General features: G+C 46.7%; 1 protein-coding gene across 1 annotated transcript in view; it reads right to left on the reverse strand.

Moving 5' to 3' along the window:
• Window positions 1-16615, reverse strand: part of LOC149343513 (diuretic hormone receptor-like) — a 137042-nt gene that overhangs the window by 49947 nt on the left and 70480 nt on the right. The window contains exon 3 of the mRNA XM_089542413.1: window positions 7522-7653. Within this exon, the coding sequence (XP_089398539.1) occupies window positions 7522-7653 (132 nt within the window). The remainder of the gene's footprint in view (window positions 1-7521; window positions 7654-16615) is intronic.

Here is a 16615-nt window from a genome sequence, read left to right on the forward strand (position 1 = left end):
ACACTAATGGGATCAATTCGGACTCCTTAGGAATTGATTTATGCCAACTGAACCTCAGCCTGCAGCGGCATGCTCATGCCCGGCCACCGGAGCAAGGAACTGAAAATCGGCTCGTGCTCAAGAGCAGATTGCCGTGAACGGAAATTCTCGATGGCGAGAAAAGATAGCCATGTGGCAACGCTCTAACGAGCTCCGAAAACAAGATAAATGCCTTTCAGTTTAATGTGGTACGTGACGCTGCAACGTAGCTACTAGCGCCACTGCGACCTTGGTGGTGAACAATAGACCTGCACCGTGAAAAAACGAGGACGCAATTTAGCCATGGGTAATAAATTAGAAGTCGCTGCGTATGTACAGGGAAAAAAGAGGGCAGAAGGAAGGGACATCATTATGCATTAAGATAAAGGTTGGCCTAGACAATGAAGAAAGGGGGGGGGGACAGCCAAAGCACATCTAGGCTGAGAGGAATACGTCCTGGGAGCGGTTATATCTCAGCGCCTCTAAATAGACGTTATCTGGATTAAAGCAATAATGTTTAAATCACCGCCGTTAGCGGCACAACATTTGCTGTAAGTGCTAAGCGCTTTGACTTTTTTTGTATCAGAACTGCTTAACAAGAGTAGCATTACCCGCTGCTGAGAAAATCACAGCTGGTTTCATTTACTTAAATGGCTCGGGAAAGGCTTGGTCGTTAAAAGAAGAAGCTCGTCACAACCGCAATCACGGCACGTGACGTTGCCCAGGAGGCGGCGATGTTTTGATGTGAAGGACCTTGGCCACTAGGGCGTTTCTATCTGAGGATAATTACTATGGTAGAATGCATGCGCCCAAGTATGCGTGGTGAGTCCTGGAAAACCGCCATAAAGAGAGGGAAGGGCAAACACTGTGTTGCAAAGGAAGCTCGCTACTCTTTAGTAAACATTAAAGAAGCGTGGTAGTGTACAAGGAGGAAAATTTCTGTCGTCAGAACGAATACGACCTCCTGGAATCGTACACTCCCATGTATTTCTATGGCCACAATTGCGGAGCGAGTGCAGAGGAGGCGATTATACCGTTTAAATCTGATGACTCTATATGCGGCTGAGAACTGTGAACACGCGACTAAGTTGACTCAAGAAGCCCGAAGGACAGCGTAATCCTATAAAAAACAAAGCTAAATACAGGCGGCGACGAGGTCTGAACTGCATGCCAATCTAGGCTGAAGCGTCGAAAACTCTCCGCGTTATAAGTTCATTGGAATGTATGACGGAATTAGCATTGCGTAGGGAAAGAAAGGCAAACAGGAACGATGTAAAAGATGAAAACTGAAAAGAACTCTTTAACGAAGCATTCTTCGTGCTAAATCCTTGTGCGGCTACGTATCACCGCCAATCTTAAACGCCTTTACTGAGAATTAACGTTTTCAACTAACAACATCAATAGAACATGGCGTGCGGAATGGAAGTAAGAGTTCTGATTAAATGGCGTAATCATTTCGTGACTCTTGGAGGGCACCTTAACCATGCTGATAGAGAGCAGATGAAGAGCGATAAAACGAGGACTGAAAAAAAGGAGGCGCACATGGCGCCGGAAGGGTAGCGTGAATACGTAGAGCCACACAGAGATAGGTGCGCCCACTGAAAGCCAATAACACAATGGAAAAGTCTACGTCGTCACCCCCACACTGCGCGCGATTGCACATTAAGTGCGTCTTAGATTCCGTAGAGGTTTACATTTTATTTCCGGCTGTAATAGCTTGGCAATAGCTGTGACATCAGACTGCTTCGCCCTTGCTCTCTGTCTCGGGATGCGGCCGAAAAACTTCATGCCGAGCCGGTAATTCGAACAGTACATTTCGTAATGCAGCCGTAAAGAACACCATAAATAAGGCAGGCGCATTCAACTGATTAATGTTCCGCCATGCAGATGAGTACAAACAAAATGCAGGCAAGGGCACAAAGAAACAAGACCCACCTCACGGCTAGTGCTTTCATTGGGCGCCTCCGGAAATCCGGCAGGAAGCGGCCAAATCTCGTCGCGGTGCGCAAATTACTTCCTTCGCGTACAGATAATGCGACGCGCGAAGCTTAGCTTCCACGCCATGGGTGGCCGCAGTCACAAAGACTCCATTCGTGCCACGAACGCACCGGAGGACGGTGCTCAGGAAATATTGTCTGCCGACGCGGTGGACAACGCCCTCCCTAACAAATAAGTGGTCCGCATGTGCATTAATGGACGCTTTGTCGTCTTTGTAAGGGGACATCGCCGCCTGCACCACGATGCGGGCGAGGCTGAAGAAGGTGACAATGATAAATCATGCATCGATAGGCTTCATTAATATCGGTGAGCCGCGGAGATGCATTGTACGCGGCATTTAGCGACACAGTGCATCCCAACGGCCTTTTATGTACGTACAAGGTTCGCTTGTACTCTGGTATGAAGTAAGCAGTGGCCTTGAGCACTCCAACTAAGAGAGTCACCGGAATTAATGACACTATCTGGATTTCACCGCATGAGCAGCAAGTTAAGAAAATGATCGAGTAGCTGCAGCGATGAAGCCAGAAACCTTGCGCAGCACAACGCGTTCATGGGAGAGCGACAGTTGGGAAACGGGGCTACGAGCTTGCAAGGCGTCTTCGTATAGTTTAGCAGATTAATCAGCCAGCTCGTCATAACCGAACTGCGGCGCATTGCCATGAGGAGACAGAAAACAAACGCCTTACATTGTCTACCTACCAAGCAACATGCGTCATAGGCTTTCATGCCAAGTAAGTCTATTACCCTGAGGAACGTCAAGAAGTTAGGCGATGACATACAAGTGGTATCCTTATTGCGCTGATTCGGCTAAAGGCGTGAAAGAACAAGATCATTACCATGTCAAAAGGCCAGAGTAGATGCATTGCTGGCATTTCAGAACAATAAGGCAATTACTATGACGAACGGCGCAAGGCAAAGCAGTGTGGTTGTACGAGTGGGAGCTACAACGCGTGGAATGAGTGGCGCTTTGAAGACATGCAAGTCTTAGCACTAAAATAAACAGGCTAACTCTATTTCTGGGCAACGACGCACTAACCCATTGCTTACCGCCATCGCAGGAACAAGCTATATCGTGCTGACTGCACATTAAATGTCCATGTCAAGAATCTCCAGCTAATCATCTCGAGCAGCAACAGCGTTACTCAGTCAAACTGCTAGCCTAGTCACTTAACTTTATTCTCTGGGAACATGAACCGTAGACCTCCGTTAACTAGCCTTCACTCTTTTATGCCACCGGATTATTTCGGACGTCCCAGCTGCAGGAGCCGACGCTTTGGTGCGAGAAATGTTGCGCAACCACATTAAGCCAGAGCTTCTCACGTGCGAAAAACACTCCAATGTGCATCATTAGAGAAGCGCCAATGATATTGCAATCTCGGACGCGCGGCCGCATGCGTGGCTCAAGCGGCGCGTTTTCCCATGCGAAAACGCTCCATGTGGGCATTCACCTTCTATGGCGAGCGGAAGTGCCGAAAAAGCTCGTAAATTATCTGAAATACCGGAAAGTTGGGCTAGTTGGATTAAACTATACCTTATAGCGCTAAAAAACGAGGAAAACGAAGAATAGGGCGAGACAGTGGCTGTTGTAGAGCCTGTCTTGTCTTTTTCTCTGTTGTATTCTTTGTTCAGCGCTATGATGCAGATCTCAAACACATAGTCGTGCTGCATCATTGGTCGGTGGCAGCGCCGTTAGTCAGTGCGTTATCGACGTTAGGGCTGTTTACGGAAGCAAGTAGCATCATGGGCCTGTTTCGGCAAAGAGTAATGTGATGACAGTCTCAGTGACTTACGTAGCCGATAGCAGTGAACAGTCGCAGAGTATCAAGTGAACAGAAAATAAAACGAAAACGTGACAGTCCTGCACCATAGCTCTCTCACACCATAAATCACAGTCGTTTCAGCTTTCAAGCCGTAAGAATCGAACGCAAACCAACAAATTTTCAGGAGCTTTAAGACAGCGAAAGCAATATAAAACCTGCGCGCGTCGACGAAACGTGGCAAAGGAGAGCCGTCGTACTCCCCAACGCAGTTCCTTTCCCCAAAAGTCAACGAAGGCGTGCTGACGCACGCATTACCTTTTGCATTCATATGCGCGCCACCGCCAGTTTCAAAGAGCCCTGTGAAATGTGCAACGCGTGGCAGAACGTTTGTACTACCACCAGTCTCATAGCCTGCACATATGTCTGCGTTGCTTACTCTTAACGCATCACAGAGCGCCACAGAAGCGTGACGCCCCACTGAGTACGTCCGTGTCCTCTCACCAAGCAGCAGGCCGCGACGCAAGCACTTGAGGACAAATTTTCTCTGCGACTCTCTTTTCATATTTTCCCTGCTGTTCTGTCAGGTAGAGGTGCGCTGACAGGGACACACGGTTTCTTGCGAACACATTGTATATATTAAAAAAAGGATGAGATAGCCGTTACCAGGCTGCCGTAACGTTAGGATTAACACACTTTTTTATTGTTATTCTAAGGCTCGCAGAATTGACTCTTGTGGCACGCTTCAGTTTGGCCGGGGCTTTTCAGTTTTCTGCTTATAGGGTGCGGCGGGTTTTTGCTGGCGCATGCATGTGTCGTGCCTTTACGCAGTCCGTTCAGGTGCGACTTAGGGCAGGTTTTTGGTCGCCTCCGCCTCTTTTAGTGCTTTTTTTGTTCAGGCGCGGTGTTCTCTGAAAAAGGGCATTGAACACCTTACCCTCCGAGCCCTTGAGCCATGCTTCCTGCAAAGCGTCTACGCTGCAAGGATACAATAACTTCACCACGTCCGACTCAGAATTGTTGGTATTAAAATGCTGTCCGCTAATCCAACGAAGCGACTGTCGCCTAGGACTGCGGAGTTAGCTGCAGGACACCGTGGTCACGTGATAAATTTACGTACCGAGCACCTCTTCAAAAATAGATATAAGTGCGTCCTACATTGCTTCACTGCTTTAGCGCATGTATTTCTTTTTCCTCAAAGGTGGCTTAGTTTTTACATTTATTGTTCCTAACTTCTTTTAAAGCGAAAACCCTAAAAGTATATGCGCAACCTTAGGTAGCTAGCCCTCGTAGTTCTAGCAGGTGCAGAGGTGGACTGTAATTCTTGTTTAAGAAGGGATACAAACATAACACATGCATGTGGCGCTCTTCCTGCCGTAGGCAAAGAGGGCGCCTAGTAGTAGCGCAAGTTTGTAGATAACTGCCGGGCTGAATGAATTGAGAACCTGAAGAAGCACCTATCGCAACTCAATTTTGTTAAGTAATTTTCTCGTGCACAGGCCGGCGTCGCAAACCAACAGGGCAGCATATTCTGGTTACTGGAACACAACCACTGCAGGTTTTACAACGCAGTAAAGAGCTTTCTTTTACGCAGAGGAAACCATTGCCTGCTGAAACAGATCTCCTCTCAAGTGCTATAGGGCGCAGCCACGTCGAAAATCTCAAAACTGTAACAGAACATAAAAGTCGCCCGGGATTTCTTATTAGAGTCGGCTCGTAAACCTTCATCACCTAGCACTACCTAGTCGTGTTTCTTTCATGTAAGAGATTTACGATGCAGAACAAGCATTCTTTTTTAAAGAAAACATCAGCATTGCATATTCATGGGTGTGAATCCAACCACAAATTTCGCAAAAGCTCTCGGAATCTGAAAGCATTTCAGAAAGGGATGATATTGCAGTATTTCACTGGGGATTTGAAGGACAACTTCTGCAAACGGAGACAAAATGTTTTAGAAGTACAAAACTATGAAAACATTATGCGAGCCTAAATGAGCCCCCCCCCGTAAACATTTTTGTTTTCCTAGATAGAGTGAAAGAGCAACTTCATAACTTCTGAAGGCTATGCTTGATGGCGCGGCGATGACTAAGCGAATCATATTACACAAACTTAATTCGAATCTTTTTATTCTGCACATAACCGCTAATGCCATTACAAAATTTATTAAAATTTATGAAAATGTGACTTCGAATTTTCAGACGAACGACAAAAAATAAACGAATTTGTCCTTGATATACGCGGGATATGCACGTTCTAGCACTCTAGTGACGTTCATTTTAAAAGAACTCTCATTTGTCAGTGAAAACCTCAGCAGCAATTCGGAACTGTCGGTTTCAGTAACGTCTTTTAACAATGCAATGAATTTTTACTGTACACAAAACGAATAGGCTAGTAGGATTGCTAGAACAAGTTTTTATAGAGAGGCAATTCCTTATCAACTAGCGCAAGTCATTCAATGCTTGCAGAGCTGTGTGTTGACTCGTGACGGCAAGCGTTGAAAAAATGCAGACGAAAAACCCCTTGATTTTTTTGTACTTCTACAAGCTACTGCACAGCGGTCAACCAGTAGTATTTAGATAGAAGCTTTTTACGTGTAAGAAAAGCATATGTGGAACTGCAATATTGGCCACATTGAAAAAGTAAAGTGAATCATGTTAAATGTAATAAGCTGGGAGCCTATACTATAATACCATTTAAACTACTGCACCTAGGTACATGGGTCTTGTTTCGGATGTGTGCCACGCCGTTAGTGTAGGCCATATCAGCATTGAAATTTTTAAAGCGCAATTCTGCTGAGCGCTGGAGAACTTTTAATGCTACAAACGCCCATGCATCAAACTGTAACCGCACCGCCGTCAATCGTACGTGTCCACACCAGCAATCAAGCATCACTTGGCCACGCATGTGTCAGGTGATCATATTTATCCCACCTGGGCCCGAAAGTGCAGCTGAAGCAGCGAGCAGTGGCGAGTAGCGGGCAGGGTGGTTCTGACAAGATGTCATCTGACAAGATGTTCTGTATTGCTGTCATCTGACAAGATGATGACAGCAATACCTATCGCGTTGTCATTCTCTGTGCAGCGTTCCGTCAGTTCACGCACCTCCATACGACGTATGCACGTGGGGGTTGCTATACAGACAGATGAACGACCACACGGCCTAGGCTTGACATCCTGGGTGGTAAAGATTTGCTGTGATTCTGGATAGTGATATGGCTGTTACTAACAACTAGTTTAAGAACCTTTCAATCTAACCTGGAGCCTAACTTCAGAGCTAAAATAACGTAGTACAAATTTAACATTATAAAAAACCAGTAATAACCCGTTTTCTGACGTCGACAGCCTCTTGCATCGCTATGCCAGAAAAACTATTTTTATTGCTGAACACGCATATTTAATTACATTGTTGCAGGGCTATGTTCTAGCACCCCATAGATTTCTGTCATTATACCGCTGCAAACAGCTGCACACAGCTGCAGCTCCACACAGAAGGCGAGCGCAGCTTCATCTGCCGGTATCAGAAGGTTTCTTGTCCTTGCCTAGTGTCTTGCACCAATCTTGCGCCCTTACAGTGCGCCCATGGTGATAGCCCGCGCGCAGCACCGACGCACGAACAAAGGCAGACACACCGTAGCGTCAAGTCAAATATACAAACTAGCTGAAAGTTCCCCTTCGTTGATGAAAGAAGATTAGAGTGTACGCATTCTTTAGCAAGTACAGCTGAACGAGTCCACAACGAGAGAACTCACTGGATGTGTCGTAGAAGAGGTCGTTGAGGAAGGAGAAGCAGGGCACCACGGCCACTGATCCAGCGTGGGTCATTGGCCAACAGGAGAGGCCGTCCCACGTGCGGTGGCACGCCAGCGGTCCGCCGTTGTCATCTGCATAAAGTCAAGCGTCCACGCCATAGTCGGTTTGTGTTGTCGTTTCTGCAAGTAAGTTATGTCAATGGCGACGCGCTTTGAACTGGGATCTATCACGGTACACGCTGGCACAGCACCCGCCATGATTGTGCAGTGCAGAACCAGACAAAATTTCTAAGCTGTTATCGCTTTGGACGTACGTGAAATAAGATGTGTATGAACTATTGTGTGCTACATGAGAGAGTTCCCCTTCCTGTGTGAAAATGCATAAATCAAGTTTTGTATCATCCGTAGGCTTTCACAGAACCGAAAATATGTTTGTACTATGTGTAAACAGTCAATACAAGTCTGTATATTCGGTCACGTGAAAACCGCTAATTCGCAATGCGGTGCTCTCAATCGAAACTTAACGGATGACAAAAATCCTGCAAATCGACAGTTAATGCTGTAGGGTGCCCATTAAAATCGGTTGATGAAAAAGAAAACAGCACAGGAAACACGGGAAGATAAAAAGTTGGAAAAATAGTGCGTTTGCTTGTTTTTTTTTTGCTATCTGGAAATTTCTCTACTGTCTTAAAACATGTAGTACCAAGTCACGGAAGTGAACACTTTAATTACATCAAGCACTTTCAGGCCCTCACATCAGTAGGAATGCATGATAATAACCTTTACACGCGATGTAGCGAAATTTTCAAGCGTGCCTAGACTTTCTGCGCAGCGTAATAAACTGGGGACTTTCTTTTCATTTATGTCAAAGGCATTGTAAAATTTTGTGCATGCATTTGGTGTTTAGCCTCACTACTCTCTTTGCAAGTTTTGCACAGCGTACGAGCACACTGCAAGTCCATCGTCAATAAAATTCAAATCACCCGACTACTAGAAGTAATCAATAGAAAGTATTTGCTTTATGTCGCCTCACTTCCTTCAAGATAGCGGAATACACCATGTCCTGCAGTCTCTATTGCATTTGCCCATTGCTGTTGGCTTAAATTTTGCCATCAACAATTTGACTCCTAGAGAACACTCGCCAGCATAAATATACAAACACCAAAAATGTATGCACGTGAGACTCTTCGGTGTGCATTTCGAAGAATCTGTCTTTATCAGTTTTTAGACAAACGGCAGCCCATTGGCCGCCCCTCTACAATACAGATGCCATTCTGGGTAAGCGATGAAGGAGACGGCGGAATAAATTGGTAGTGGCTTAGATCACCTATGTCAGGGCATACGTAGCGAGACGTACAGGTTTAACTTGGTTGCACCTTCCCGTTTAAGTTTGCTATAGTTCGAGGATACATTACTTTCCGAGCATCCGACGAGACCGCAGAACTTGCGCCAGCACCCAGGGAATACTAGGCCATACTACAAAACTGTAGAGGCAGAAGAATGCGATATCCCCGCCGCACAAACCTCTCAGCAGAGAGGAAGCTGTCACTTGGAGACAATTACAAACAGGCTCTTCCCCAAACCTACATTTACCAAACAAAATGCACCCTACGATATACGCGGGCAAATGTCCCTGGTGCGACAAAAAACGTACTCTATATGCATCTCGTGGGCCTGCCAAAACATAGACGTGGTCCCCAAAATACAAAACCCGAGTGCGGAGCAATTGGAGACTCTGCTGTCCAGCGTCCGCTGTGAAGACCAACAAGGTCTGCTACAGCGAGCTCAACGGGCGGCAGTGGCCAGCGGAGCCCCGGACTGAGGGCAACCGACCACTGATTAGAGGCGGACGTCTTCGACAGAGAAGGCTCCTGGGTATAGAGCCAAGACGTCTCTGAAGATGCCCCCAAACCGCAGGAAAAAGCATTAGTGAAAATAAAGTTTTCCCTTCCTTCCCCACGGTTACGTGTAATTGTTTGGCTTTGGTTTCTTCTTTCCTCGTTCTTCCTGTTCCCGGCGGGCAGCCACCAGGCCGCAACCTCGGGGTCGGATGAGTTGAGATTCTCCAGCGCCGCTCGGCAGCGGCTCGTCTCTCCTTCTCTATGTCAAGCGGCTATACCCCGCGGCTGTGTCACCCTGCATTTATATGGCGGCGCAGCATTCTTCCGCATGCGCAGTAGCGCGCGCCGTGTATGCGCACAGCTGTCGAGGCGACGGCGCGCTTAGGGATCCCACTCGGCTCCTCGCGCATGCGCACAGCTGGCGAAACGAAGCGGTTGGAGCGGCGAGGCGCGCGGCGGCTGCGCGCTGTGACGTCAATAGGCTCCTCGCGCATGCGCAGAACTGCACTTGTTGGAGGTACGCGAAACGGCGAAACTGTGGCTAATGTAGCTCTCGCTACAAAAATTGTATTCTAGATATCCTTAAAGTTGAGACCTTCAGACAGTTACTGAAGGTAAGTGGCGACAGCCAGAAAAAGTCTAACTTCAGCTGTCCTTCCTGAGCTGCCGATGCGCTGTCGCTGGCGGTATAACTTGTTTACTGCATGCAAAGTTCATTCCGTGTAACGATTATTTAGCTGCTTGCTTTCTTGAACAGGTCAGGCCATCTAAAGCCATCGTTTCTTTCCCGTGTTAGAACAAGAAGGATGTTTATATTTTATGCGGGCGCTTTTGCAGCCTCCGCTCGCAGTCAAATTACAAGCCGCGGCGTGGCGATGTCCAAAGCGCGCTCAGCTGCGAGAACAAGCACGCGGATGAGAACACCGGCGCGCACTTGTCATGCGCGGTGGGGCACGTGCAGTTTCTCGCGAACGCGTGTCCTACAGGTCTGGGATTTTTAGACGCTCTCGTTGCCTCCCGGGACCTGTACCTGCAACGCGCCCTCGTCGCCTTGGCCCAGGACCTATTGAACACCTAACATGAAGGCTATTAAAAAAAAGTGTCACACCACCACCACCACCGTCAATGTAGCGACGGCTCCTTGCCACCGGGCTATCTCTTCCTAAAGCCGTCGTCGTCTCTTCGATGTACGGGGTTAATGCGACGCGCGTCTCTTCTTTCAGTGTTTCTTCACACATCTCTTTTTAACCCTCGTACTGTCTGTACGTGGCAGCGAGCGTGGCTTAACTCGAGCCAGTAGACAGGCCAGCGCGCTTTCCTTTATCTTCTTTCTTCAGTCGCAACAACAGGTGAGGTCATAGTCGGGCTTCCACTGTGTTCCAGACGATGTAGAGGAAGTGTGGTGCGTTAAAAAAATTGTGTTGCAGGAGAAGAAAGAAGAAGTAACTACCTCATATCTCCCTGGATAACTTAACTGCGTTGTGAGGGAAGTCTGGTAGGAGTGTGAGAAAAAAGGAAGAGAGAAAGTGGTGCCGTAGTAAAGGGCTCCGGAATAATTTAAATCACCTTCTGACTCCTAACGTGTCCCGATATCGCTCACTACAGAGACCACTTGTCTTTTTCGCCGGCATAGAAATTCTGTCATAGGTGATTATGGGCCTCATGGGTTATTCAGTAGACGTGCACGTGTATTCAGTACACTGACTACATGTGCATTTCTAAATTTCACCTCCATTCTATAAGATCGTCTCAGTAATATCCTTCGGATACAAACTGCGTAAATATGCTCAGAGGCCCAACGTAATAGCAACACCACTATTACGGCTGGCTGAGGAATCGAAATTTTCCTTTCATTAGTAAATTTTGGCCTGGTGGGAAAAGATTTTTTATTCTATAAACAGGTGGACTCCTCTCGTAATTGGCAACATTGAAACCTTGAGTGTATTAACGCTGAGGCTTTGCTTAACCGCGACTACCAAAAAGAGCTATAGATGCCGTTATACTTTATCTCTTCGCAGGTAACAGTTCTCCAGAACTTCATATTTGCTCTTGGTTCTGATCATGAAACGCTTAAATGCCTTGATTCCCAGTCTTTTTCATTCCATCAGTAGTGCCTCAAGTACAAATTATCTGGCCCCTAATAAAATCCTTCAAAAACAAAAAGGAATCGGCTGGACTGCCCTTGTAACTGACCGTGTGTCGAACGGTAAGTTTATATAATTAGAAGCCAGATCCCGCTCTCAGTTAAACTAAAAGGCTGTGGGAAAAGCAGAGAAGTCTGCGAGCCGGCTGCGTTCTGGTGTGATATATTTTGCGAGTTTTTCGCCCGCAACGAAAGCTGAGTCTAACTTCTCCACTCTCTTATGCATGCGAAAGTGCACGCACATCTGTCCTCAAGTACTATACTACACGTGTTGCTCATTTGATACCTTCTTGATCAGCCGTTCCAGCTAAAGTGGATTTGCGCAACACATCCGTTCCGCCTGACTTTCCCGTCATCATATTACGGCAGCGGGGCAAGAAAAATAAAATATCCAAGGTCATCGTTCTTCCATTCGCCGCACGGCTCAGACGGTAGCAACGAGGGCTTAAGAAAGAAAATAGTCGGGGTCAGTAACCTCCTCACTATCGTCCCCCTGATGGAAACAAGGAGACACTGCGTGATCCGACAGAACGACTCGCGTCTTTTGCCGTGCGCTTTGTTCTCATTCTTGGCTTCGTACCGACTCATGATTATATTTGTTTTGCCTGTGACCTTTTTGCGCCGGGAAATCTACTCTGCCCTGCACTGCTCTGGTCTTTTCTTCCCAAGACGGAAACTCGCTCAGAATTGCGGAGTACGTTTCAGCAACTACGTGGGGAAATGACGGAACGTTAGACGCACCTGAGTGGACGATCTACGGCTGTGTAAGATTGCACCGCTTTCCCCCAAATATCCTTTGGACAAGCATACCACGACCTTTCGTAATGGGGCCGCTACACGTTTCGTCTTGTTCGATTTTCGTCGTCTGTCCTCTTTGTTCAGCGTAGAAGTCATTTCGACAATAGCGATCCTGATGGGCGCGTTGCTGACCTGCGGCTGGAAAGTGATGGGAACACTGCAGATGTGCAGCGTATACCGGGCGAGTAGGAAAGCAGAGTGAAAGGGCCTGCTACGCCAGTCGCTGAATGACGGCTGGCTGATGCAAGATTTGGTTTGCGGGATAACATCCCGAGCTTGCATAAGTCACTAGGCGTCCTGTAGAACAACAACCTTAGGAAGGTATCAGTACAGATGTTCGAGAAAGCATAGCTGTTAGCGTGATTTGTCTTTCGCCTGGTCTTTCCTTGCTCCACACTTTTCGTCACACATTTTCCTGCGGTGGCTGCTGAGAAACGCGCCTATGGAAGTTAGGCTCAGCGCCGGCGATACCCCGCGGCTTGAACGGTGGACTGGAGGTTAGACGGGCATGTGTGGAATACTAAAATAAAAGTGCTCCATAACTTTACAGATATGCATGTCGCTCTCAAATTCTTCGCCTGAAGATATAGAGAGATAAAAATATGTCTACAGCTGTCACTGAATCTCGCGTTAGAGAGTGGTTACCTACCTGTATTTTCTTTTAATCAGTTTCGCAGCTGCTACACCCTGGCTCAATCTTGACATGTGACACTATCACTCAGACGTTTCTGCCCTTGCTGCCCACTTAAGTGGAGTGCACGGAACGATAACGCTTTAGTGCCTTACCTTCAACGTCATGCTCACCACCAGTAAATGCGACGTTCCTGCCGTAAGCAAACATTATTTTATATATACACAAGAAGCCTCCAATCTAGCCGCTTTTAAACCGCAGCAGTTCAAAGACCCTACTGTTTTATCCTATCATATTAGAGTAACTTTTATTGGTCCTTACTCTGAGCCGGTTCTGTAAATGTCATCATACACCTAAGTGCAGCAAAGCATCTGGATTATTTAACTCTACTTCGTTCCAAAAGGGAATAGGCATGAACAGCTTGAGACCCCCCCCAGTCTAAATTTTTCTCCCGCCCATATTGAATCCATCCAGTATTGTGCCGGAAGATTAATTGATTTCGATTACTCCTTTTGTTCTAGCGTCACCAAACTACAAAGTCAGAGTCAAGTCTTCTATCCCTTATCTCACGCCGTATGAAAGTCAGACTGCCTTTTTCATATATTTTATCACACACTGGATGGAAATTCTCTTATAATGCCAGCTCCGCGTTTCTGGCCACATCAATAATGATAAAGAAGTCTATCAACCCTATCCACGTGCCACTGCGCATTAAAACACTTTGTTCCCTCGGGCAACTGAGGACAGGACAACTATGCGCGGTGTCCGATCTCACCGGCCGCCACGCGTCAATATCTGGCTTGTCCAGATCGGCGGCGAAGGCCGCTTTTCTCGACGCCAGGCGTCGAATGCGCGCAGTCGGAACAAAACCGCCGACATGCCGCAGTAAAAACGCTCCATGTATTCCGCCCTTAAACAGCTATTCAGAGTACTGAATAGGCAAGATTTAGAACAAAAGCTACCGGGGGATAACTTGACAGACTTGCTGATGAGAGTACTTTACTGGGTAATCTGTGGACAAACTGCAAAACATTACAAAGAACCTGGGCAGGCAAAGCAAAGCAGTGGGCCTAAAACTTTTTGGATAAATCAAAAGAAATGTTCAATAGTCTCAGAAGGGAACAACAATTTACGATAAGTAGCGAAGCCGTGCAAGCTATCAGAGAATACATGAAGTCAGGGTAGGTAGTAACTGCTAATCTTGAAAACGAGAGCAGAGTAACAAGGAAAATAACAATGGGCTGGAGTGCACACGTCAGATCCTGTTGCGTTATCAATAGCAGTTTACCAGTATCCGTCAAGAGAAAAGTACACAGCAGTTGTATCATACCAGTACTCACATACTGAGTAGCAATTGGGGCGCTCACGAAAAGGCTACAACTTAAATTGGAGACAAGACCGCGAGCTATGGCAAGAAATTTATAGGTAGCTTCAATAGATAAGAGAGAAGAGTTTGGCATGGGACAAACATGACTTATTTGCATTAAAATGCAAATCACGAAGAAGATATCAGAATAGGTTGTTATGTAATGCGGAGGGAGCATAACCAATGGTCCTTAAGGGCAACGGACTGGATACCAAGAGAAGGGAAGCATCCCGCGAGTTCGTACCCACGACGACAGCCTACTCAAGCCGAGCACGGCCTAAAAAACCTGCTCTTAAGAAGAGCACTGCATGTCATTTTGAACGCTTTAATCAAATTATTTCGAGATCGAAAAGGGCGAACTTTTGTTTTTCCTGTTCTTCGATATATGATTCAATATAGCAGGGGGCGGCAGGAAGCTAGGCAGACAGGTGAGATGAAATTTGCGGGGGTAAGATGGCCGTAGGTTGCCCAAGACAGGGTTAATTGGAGAAATATGCAATAGACCTTAATTCTTCAATGGCCATAGTAAGGCGTTGCGGCTGATAATGATGATAATGACGATGGAAGTGCGAGAGAAGACATCAGAAGACTGCGTTCTCTTCACTCCATTACTGTTTGGCAGACAAGCTTTACATCGACAGCGTCCGCGGCATCTCACAGAAAGGCCGAATGACATTGGCCAACTTATGTTGTACCTAAATCCTCAGTTTTAGGACCTCCACTCTTTCTAAATTTCATACATGACACAGGCACTGACGTGATCTCATACATAAGCAGATGCTGCTGAGCTACAAACAAATATTGTTCGTTCACGTCGTGATGCCAAGAGCAGAAAATGAAACTTGTATCCGGTTGAGTAGAAAGCGCACAAATGTGGATGGAATTGACGGCTTGGGTAGAGAGAATATAATCCTGTAAAAGCATTTGTTGGGCGAGTTGGTGTTTTTGATGATCCATAACTACAGCGCAAACGACAGGACAGAGATGAAGAAGGGACACCACACAGCGCTGTTAGGACAGAGATGAAGAAGGGACACCACACAGCGCTGTGTGGTGTCCCTTCTTCATCTCTGTCCTGTCGTTTGCGCTGTAGTTATGGATAATCCTGTAATTTAACGTTAAATCCATTGCTATTATTTTTTCTTCAATCGTAACATGGAGTAAACATGTAGAATATGTAACTATGAAAGGTTGGCCTGCGATGGGACGTTGCAGACGACTATCTGAAGTGGACTCAAGATAATCGCTTTATCGCGAATTTTTGCCGCTTTTTAAGCGCGGCTTGTTTGCACTCCTTTTTATAACCTTCCCTTTTTCATTATGCCGAATGGCAAACAGCTCGAATAATAACAAAAAAACTATGAAAGGTCGGCGAGCTTTTAATTTGATAATATTACACGTGTGAATCCGACAGTTTGCTGGCACAGTCTGGGATCCTAACTCTATTACACTGGCAAAAAATTAGAATCTGATCAAATTAGGGCCACTCGTTTCGTGACTAACTCTTACAGGTATGATGTCAGCTTGACTGCACTGAAGAAACACGCCACTCCTTATGCAGGCTCCCAATGCTGAAGAAAATAGCGCAAGGAAAGCTTTCTGCTGATCGCAGACCTTAAGTTGAGGCTCCTACGTTTACCTCCGCCAGAAAAGACGACAGTTGCAAAATGCGTGAAATCGCTTGCAGCACATCTGTATAAGAATTGTCGGTTTTCCAGTGTACAATAAACCAATGAAACCGGCTACCAAGATGTGCTGTTTCAGCCACTGACAACAGTTTTTCAGTCCTATTGATCCGGCACCTGAGAGCTTTAGTGAGCAAATTGTATTCCTTTGTTTCTTTTATCTCATCTTCAACTTTTGTAAACATCTGCTATACTGCTGGCGTGTTATCTGTGTTCTTACCTTCCGGTCACGTATTCTTGCTGCAGTTTTTGATTCTAAATATATTGTTGCATTAGGCGGTGAATGCACTGATATGCGCATCAGGAAAGACGAAGACGAAGCTCGTGAGTTTTGAAGAAGACGACGGTCGAGCAGTGTCGGCTGGTGCCTGCAGTAAACGCCTGTCGTTTGAAAGCCCTGTCTTTCGTGTCCGCCCTGTCTGCAATCCCAAACGGAACTACCCCGTAACATCTTGGTGGAGGTGCGGGGTAGTTCCGTTTGGGATTGCAGACAGGGCGGACACGAAAGACAGGGCTTGGTGGAGGTGCTTTCGATCCCCCTGGCCACAGCTCCTCGTATTCCGCGCCAGAAACCTGGATTTGCGCAGTGGACGCCATCTCCCCGAGCTCACCCCACCGACTGCCACAGCA

This window comes from Amblyomma mixtum, chromosome 5, assembly GCF_055824585.1.
Source record: "Amblyomma mixtum isolate Tamu chromosome 5, ASM5582458v1, whole genome shotgun sequence".
NCBI lineage: Eukaryota > Metazoa > Arthropoda > Arachnida > Ixodida > Ixodidae > Amblyomma > Amblyomma mixtum.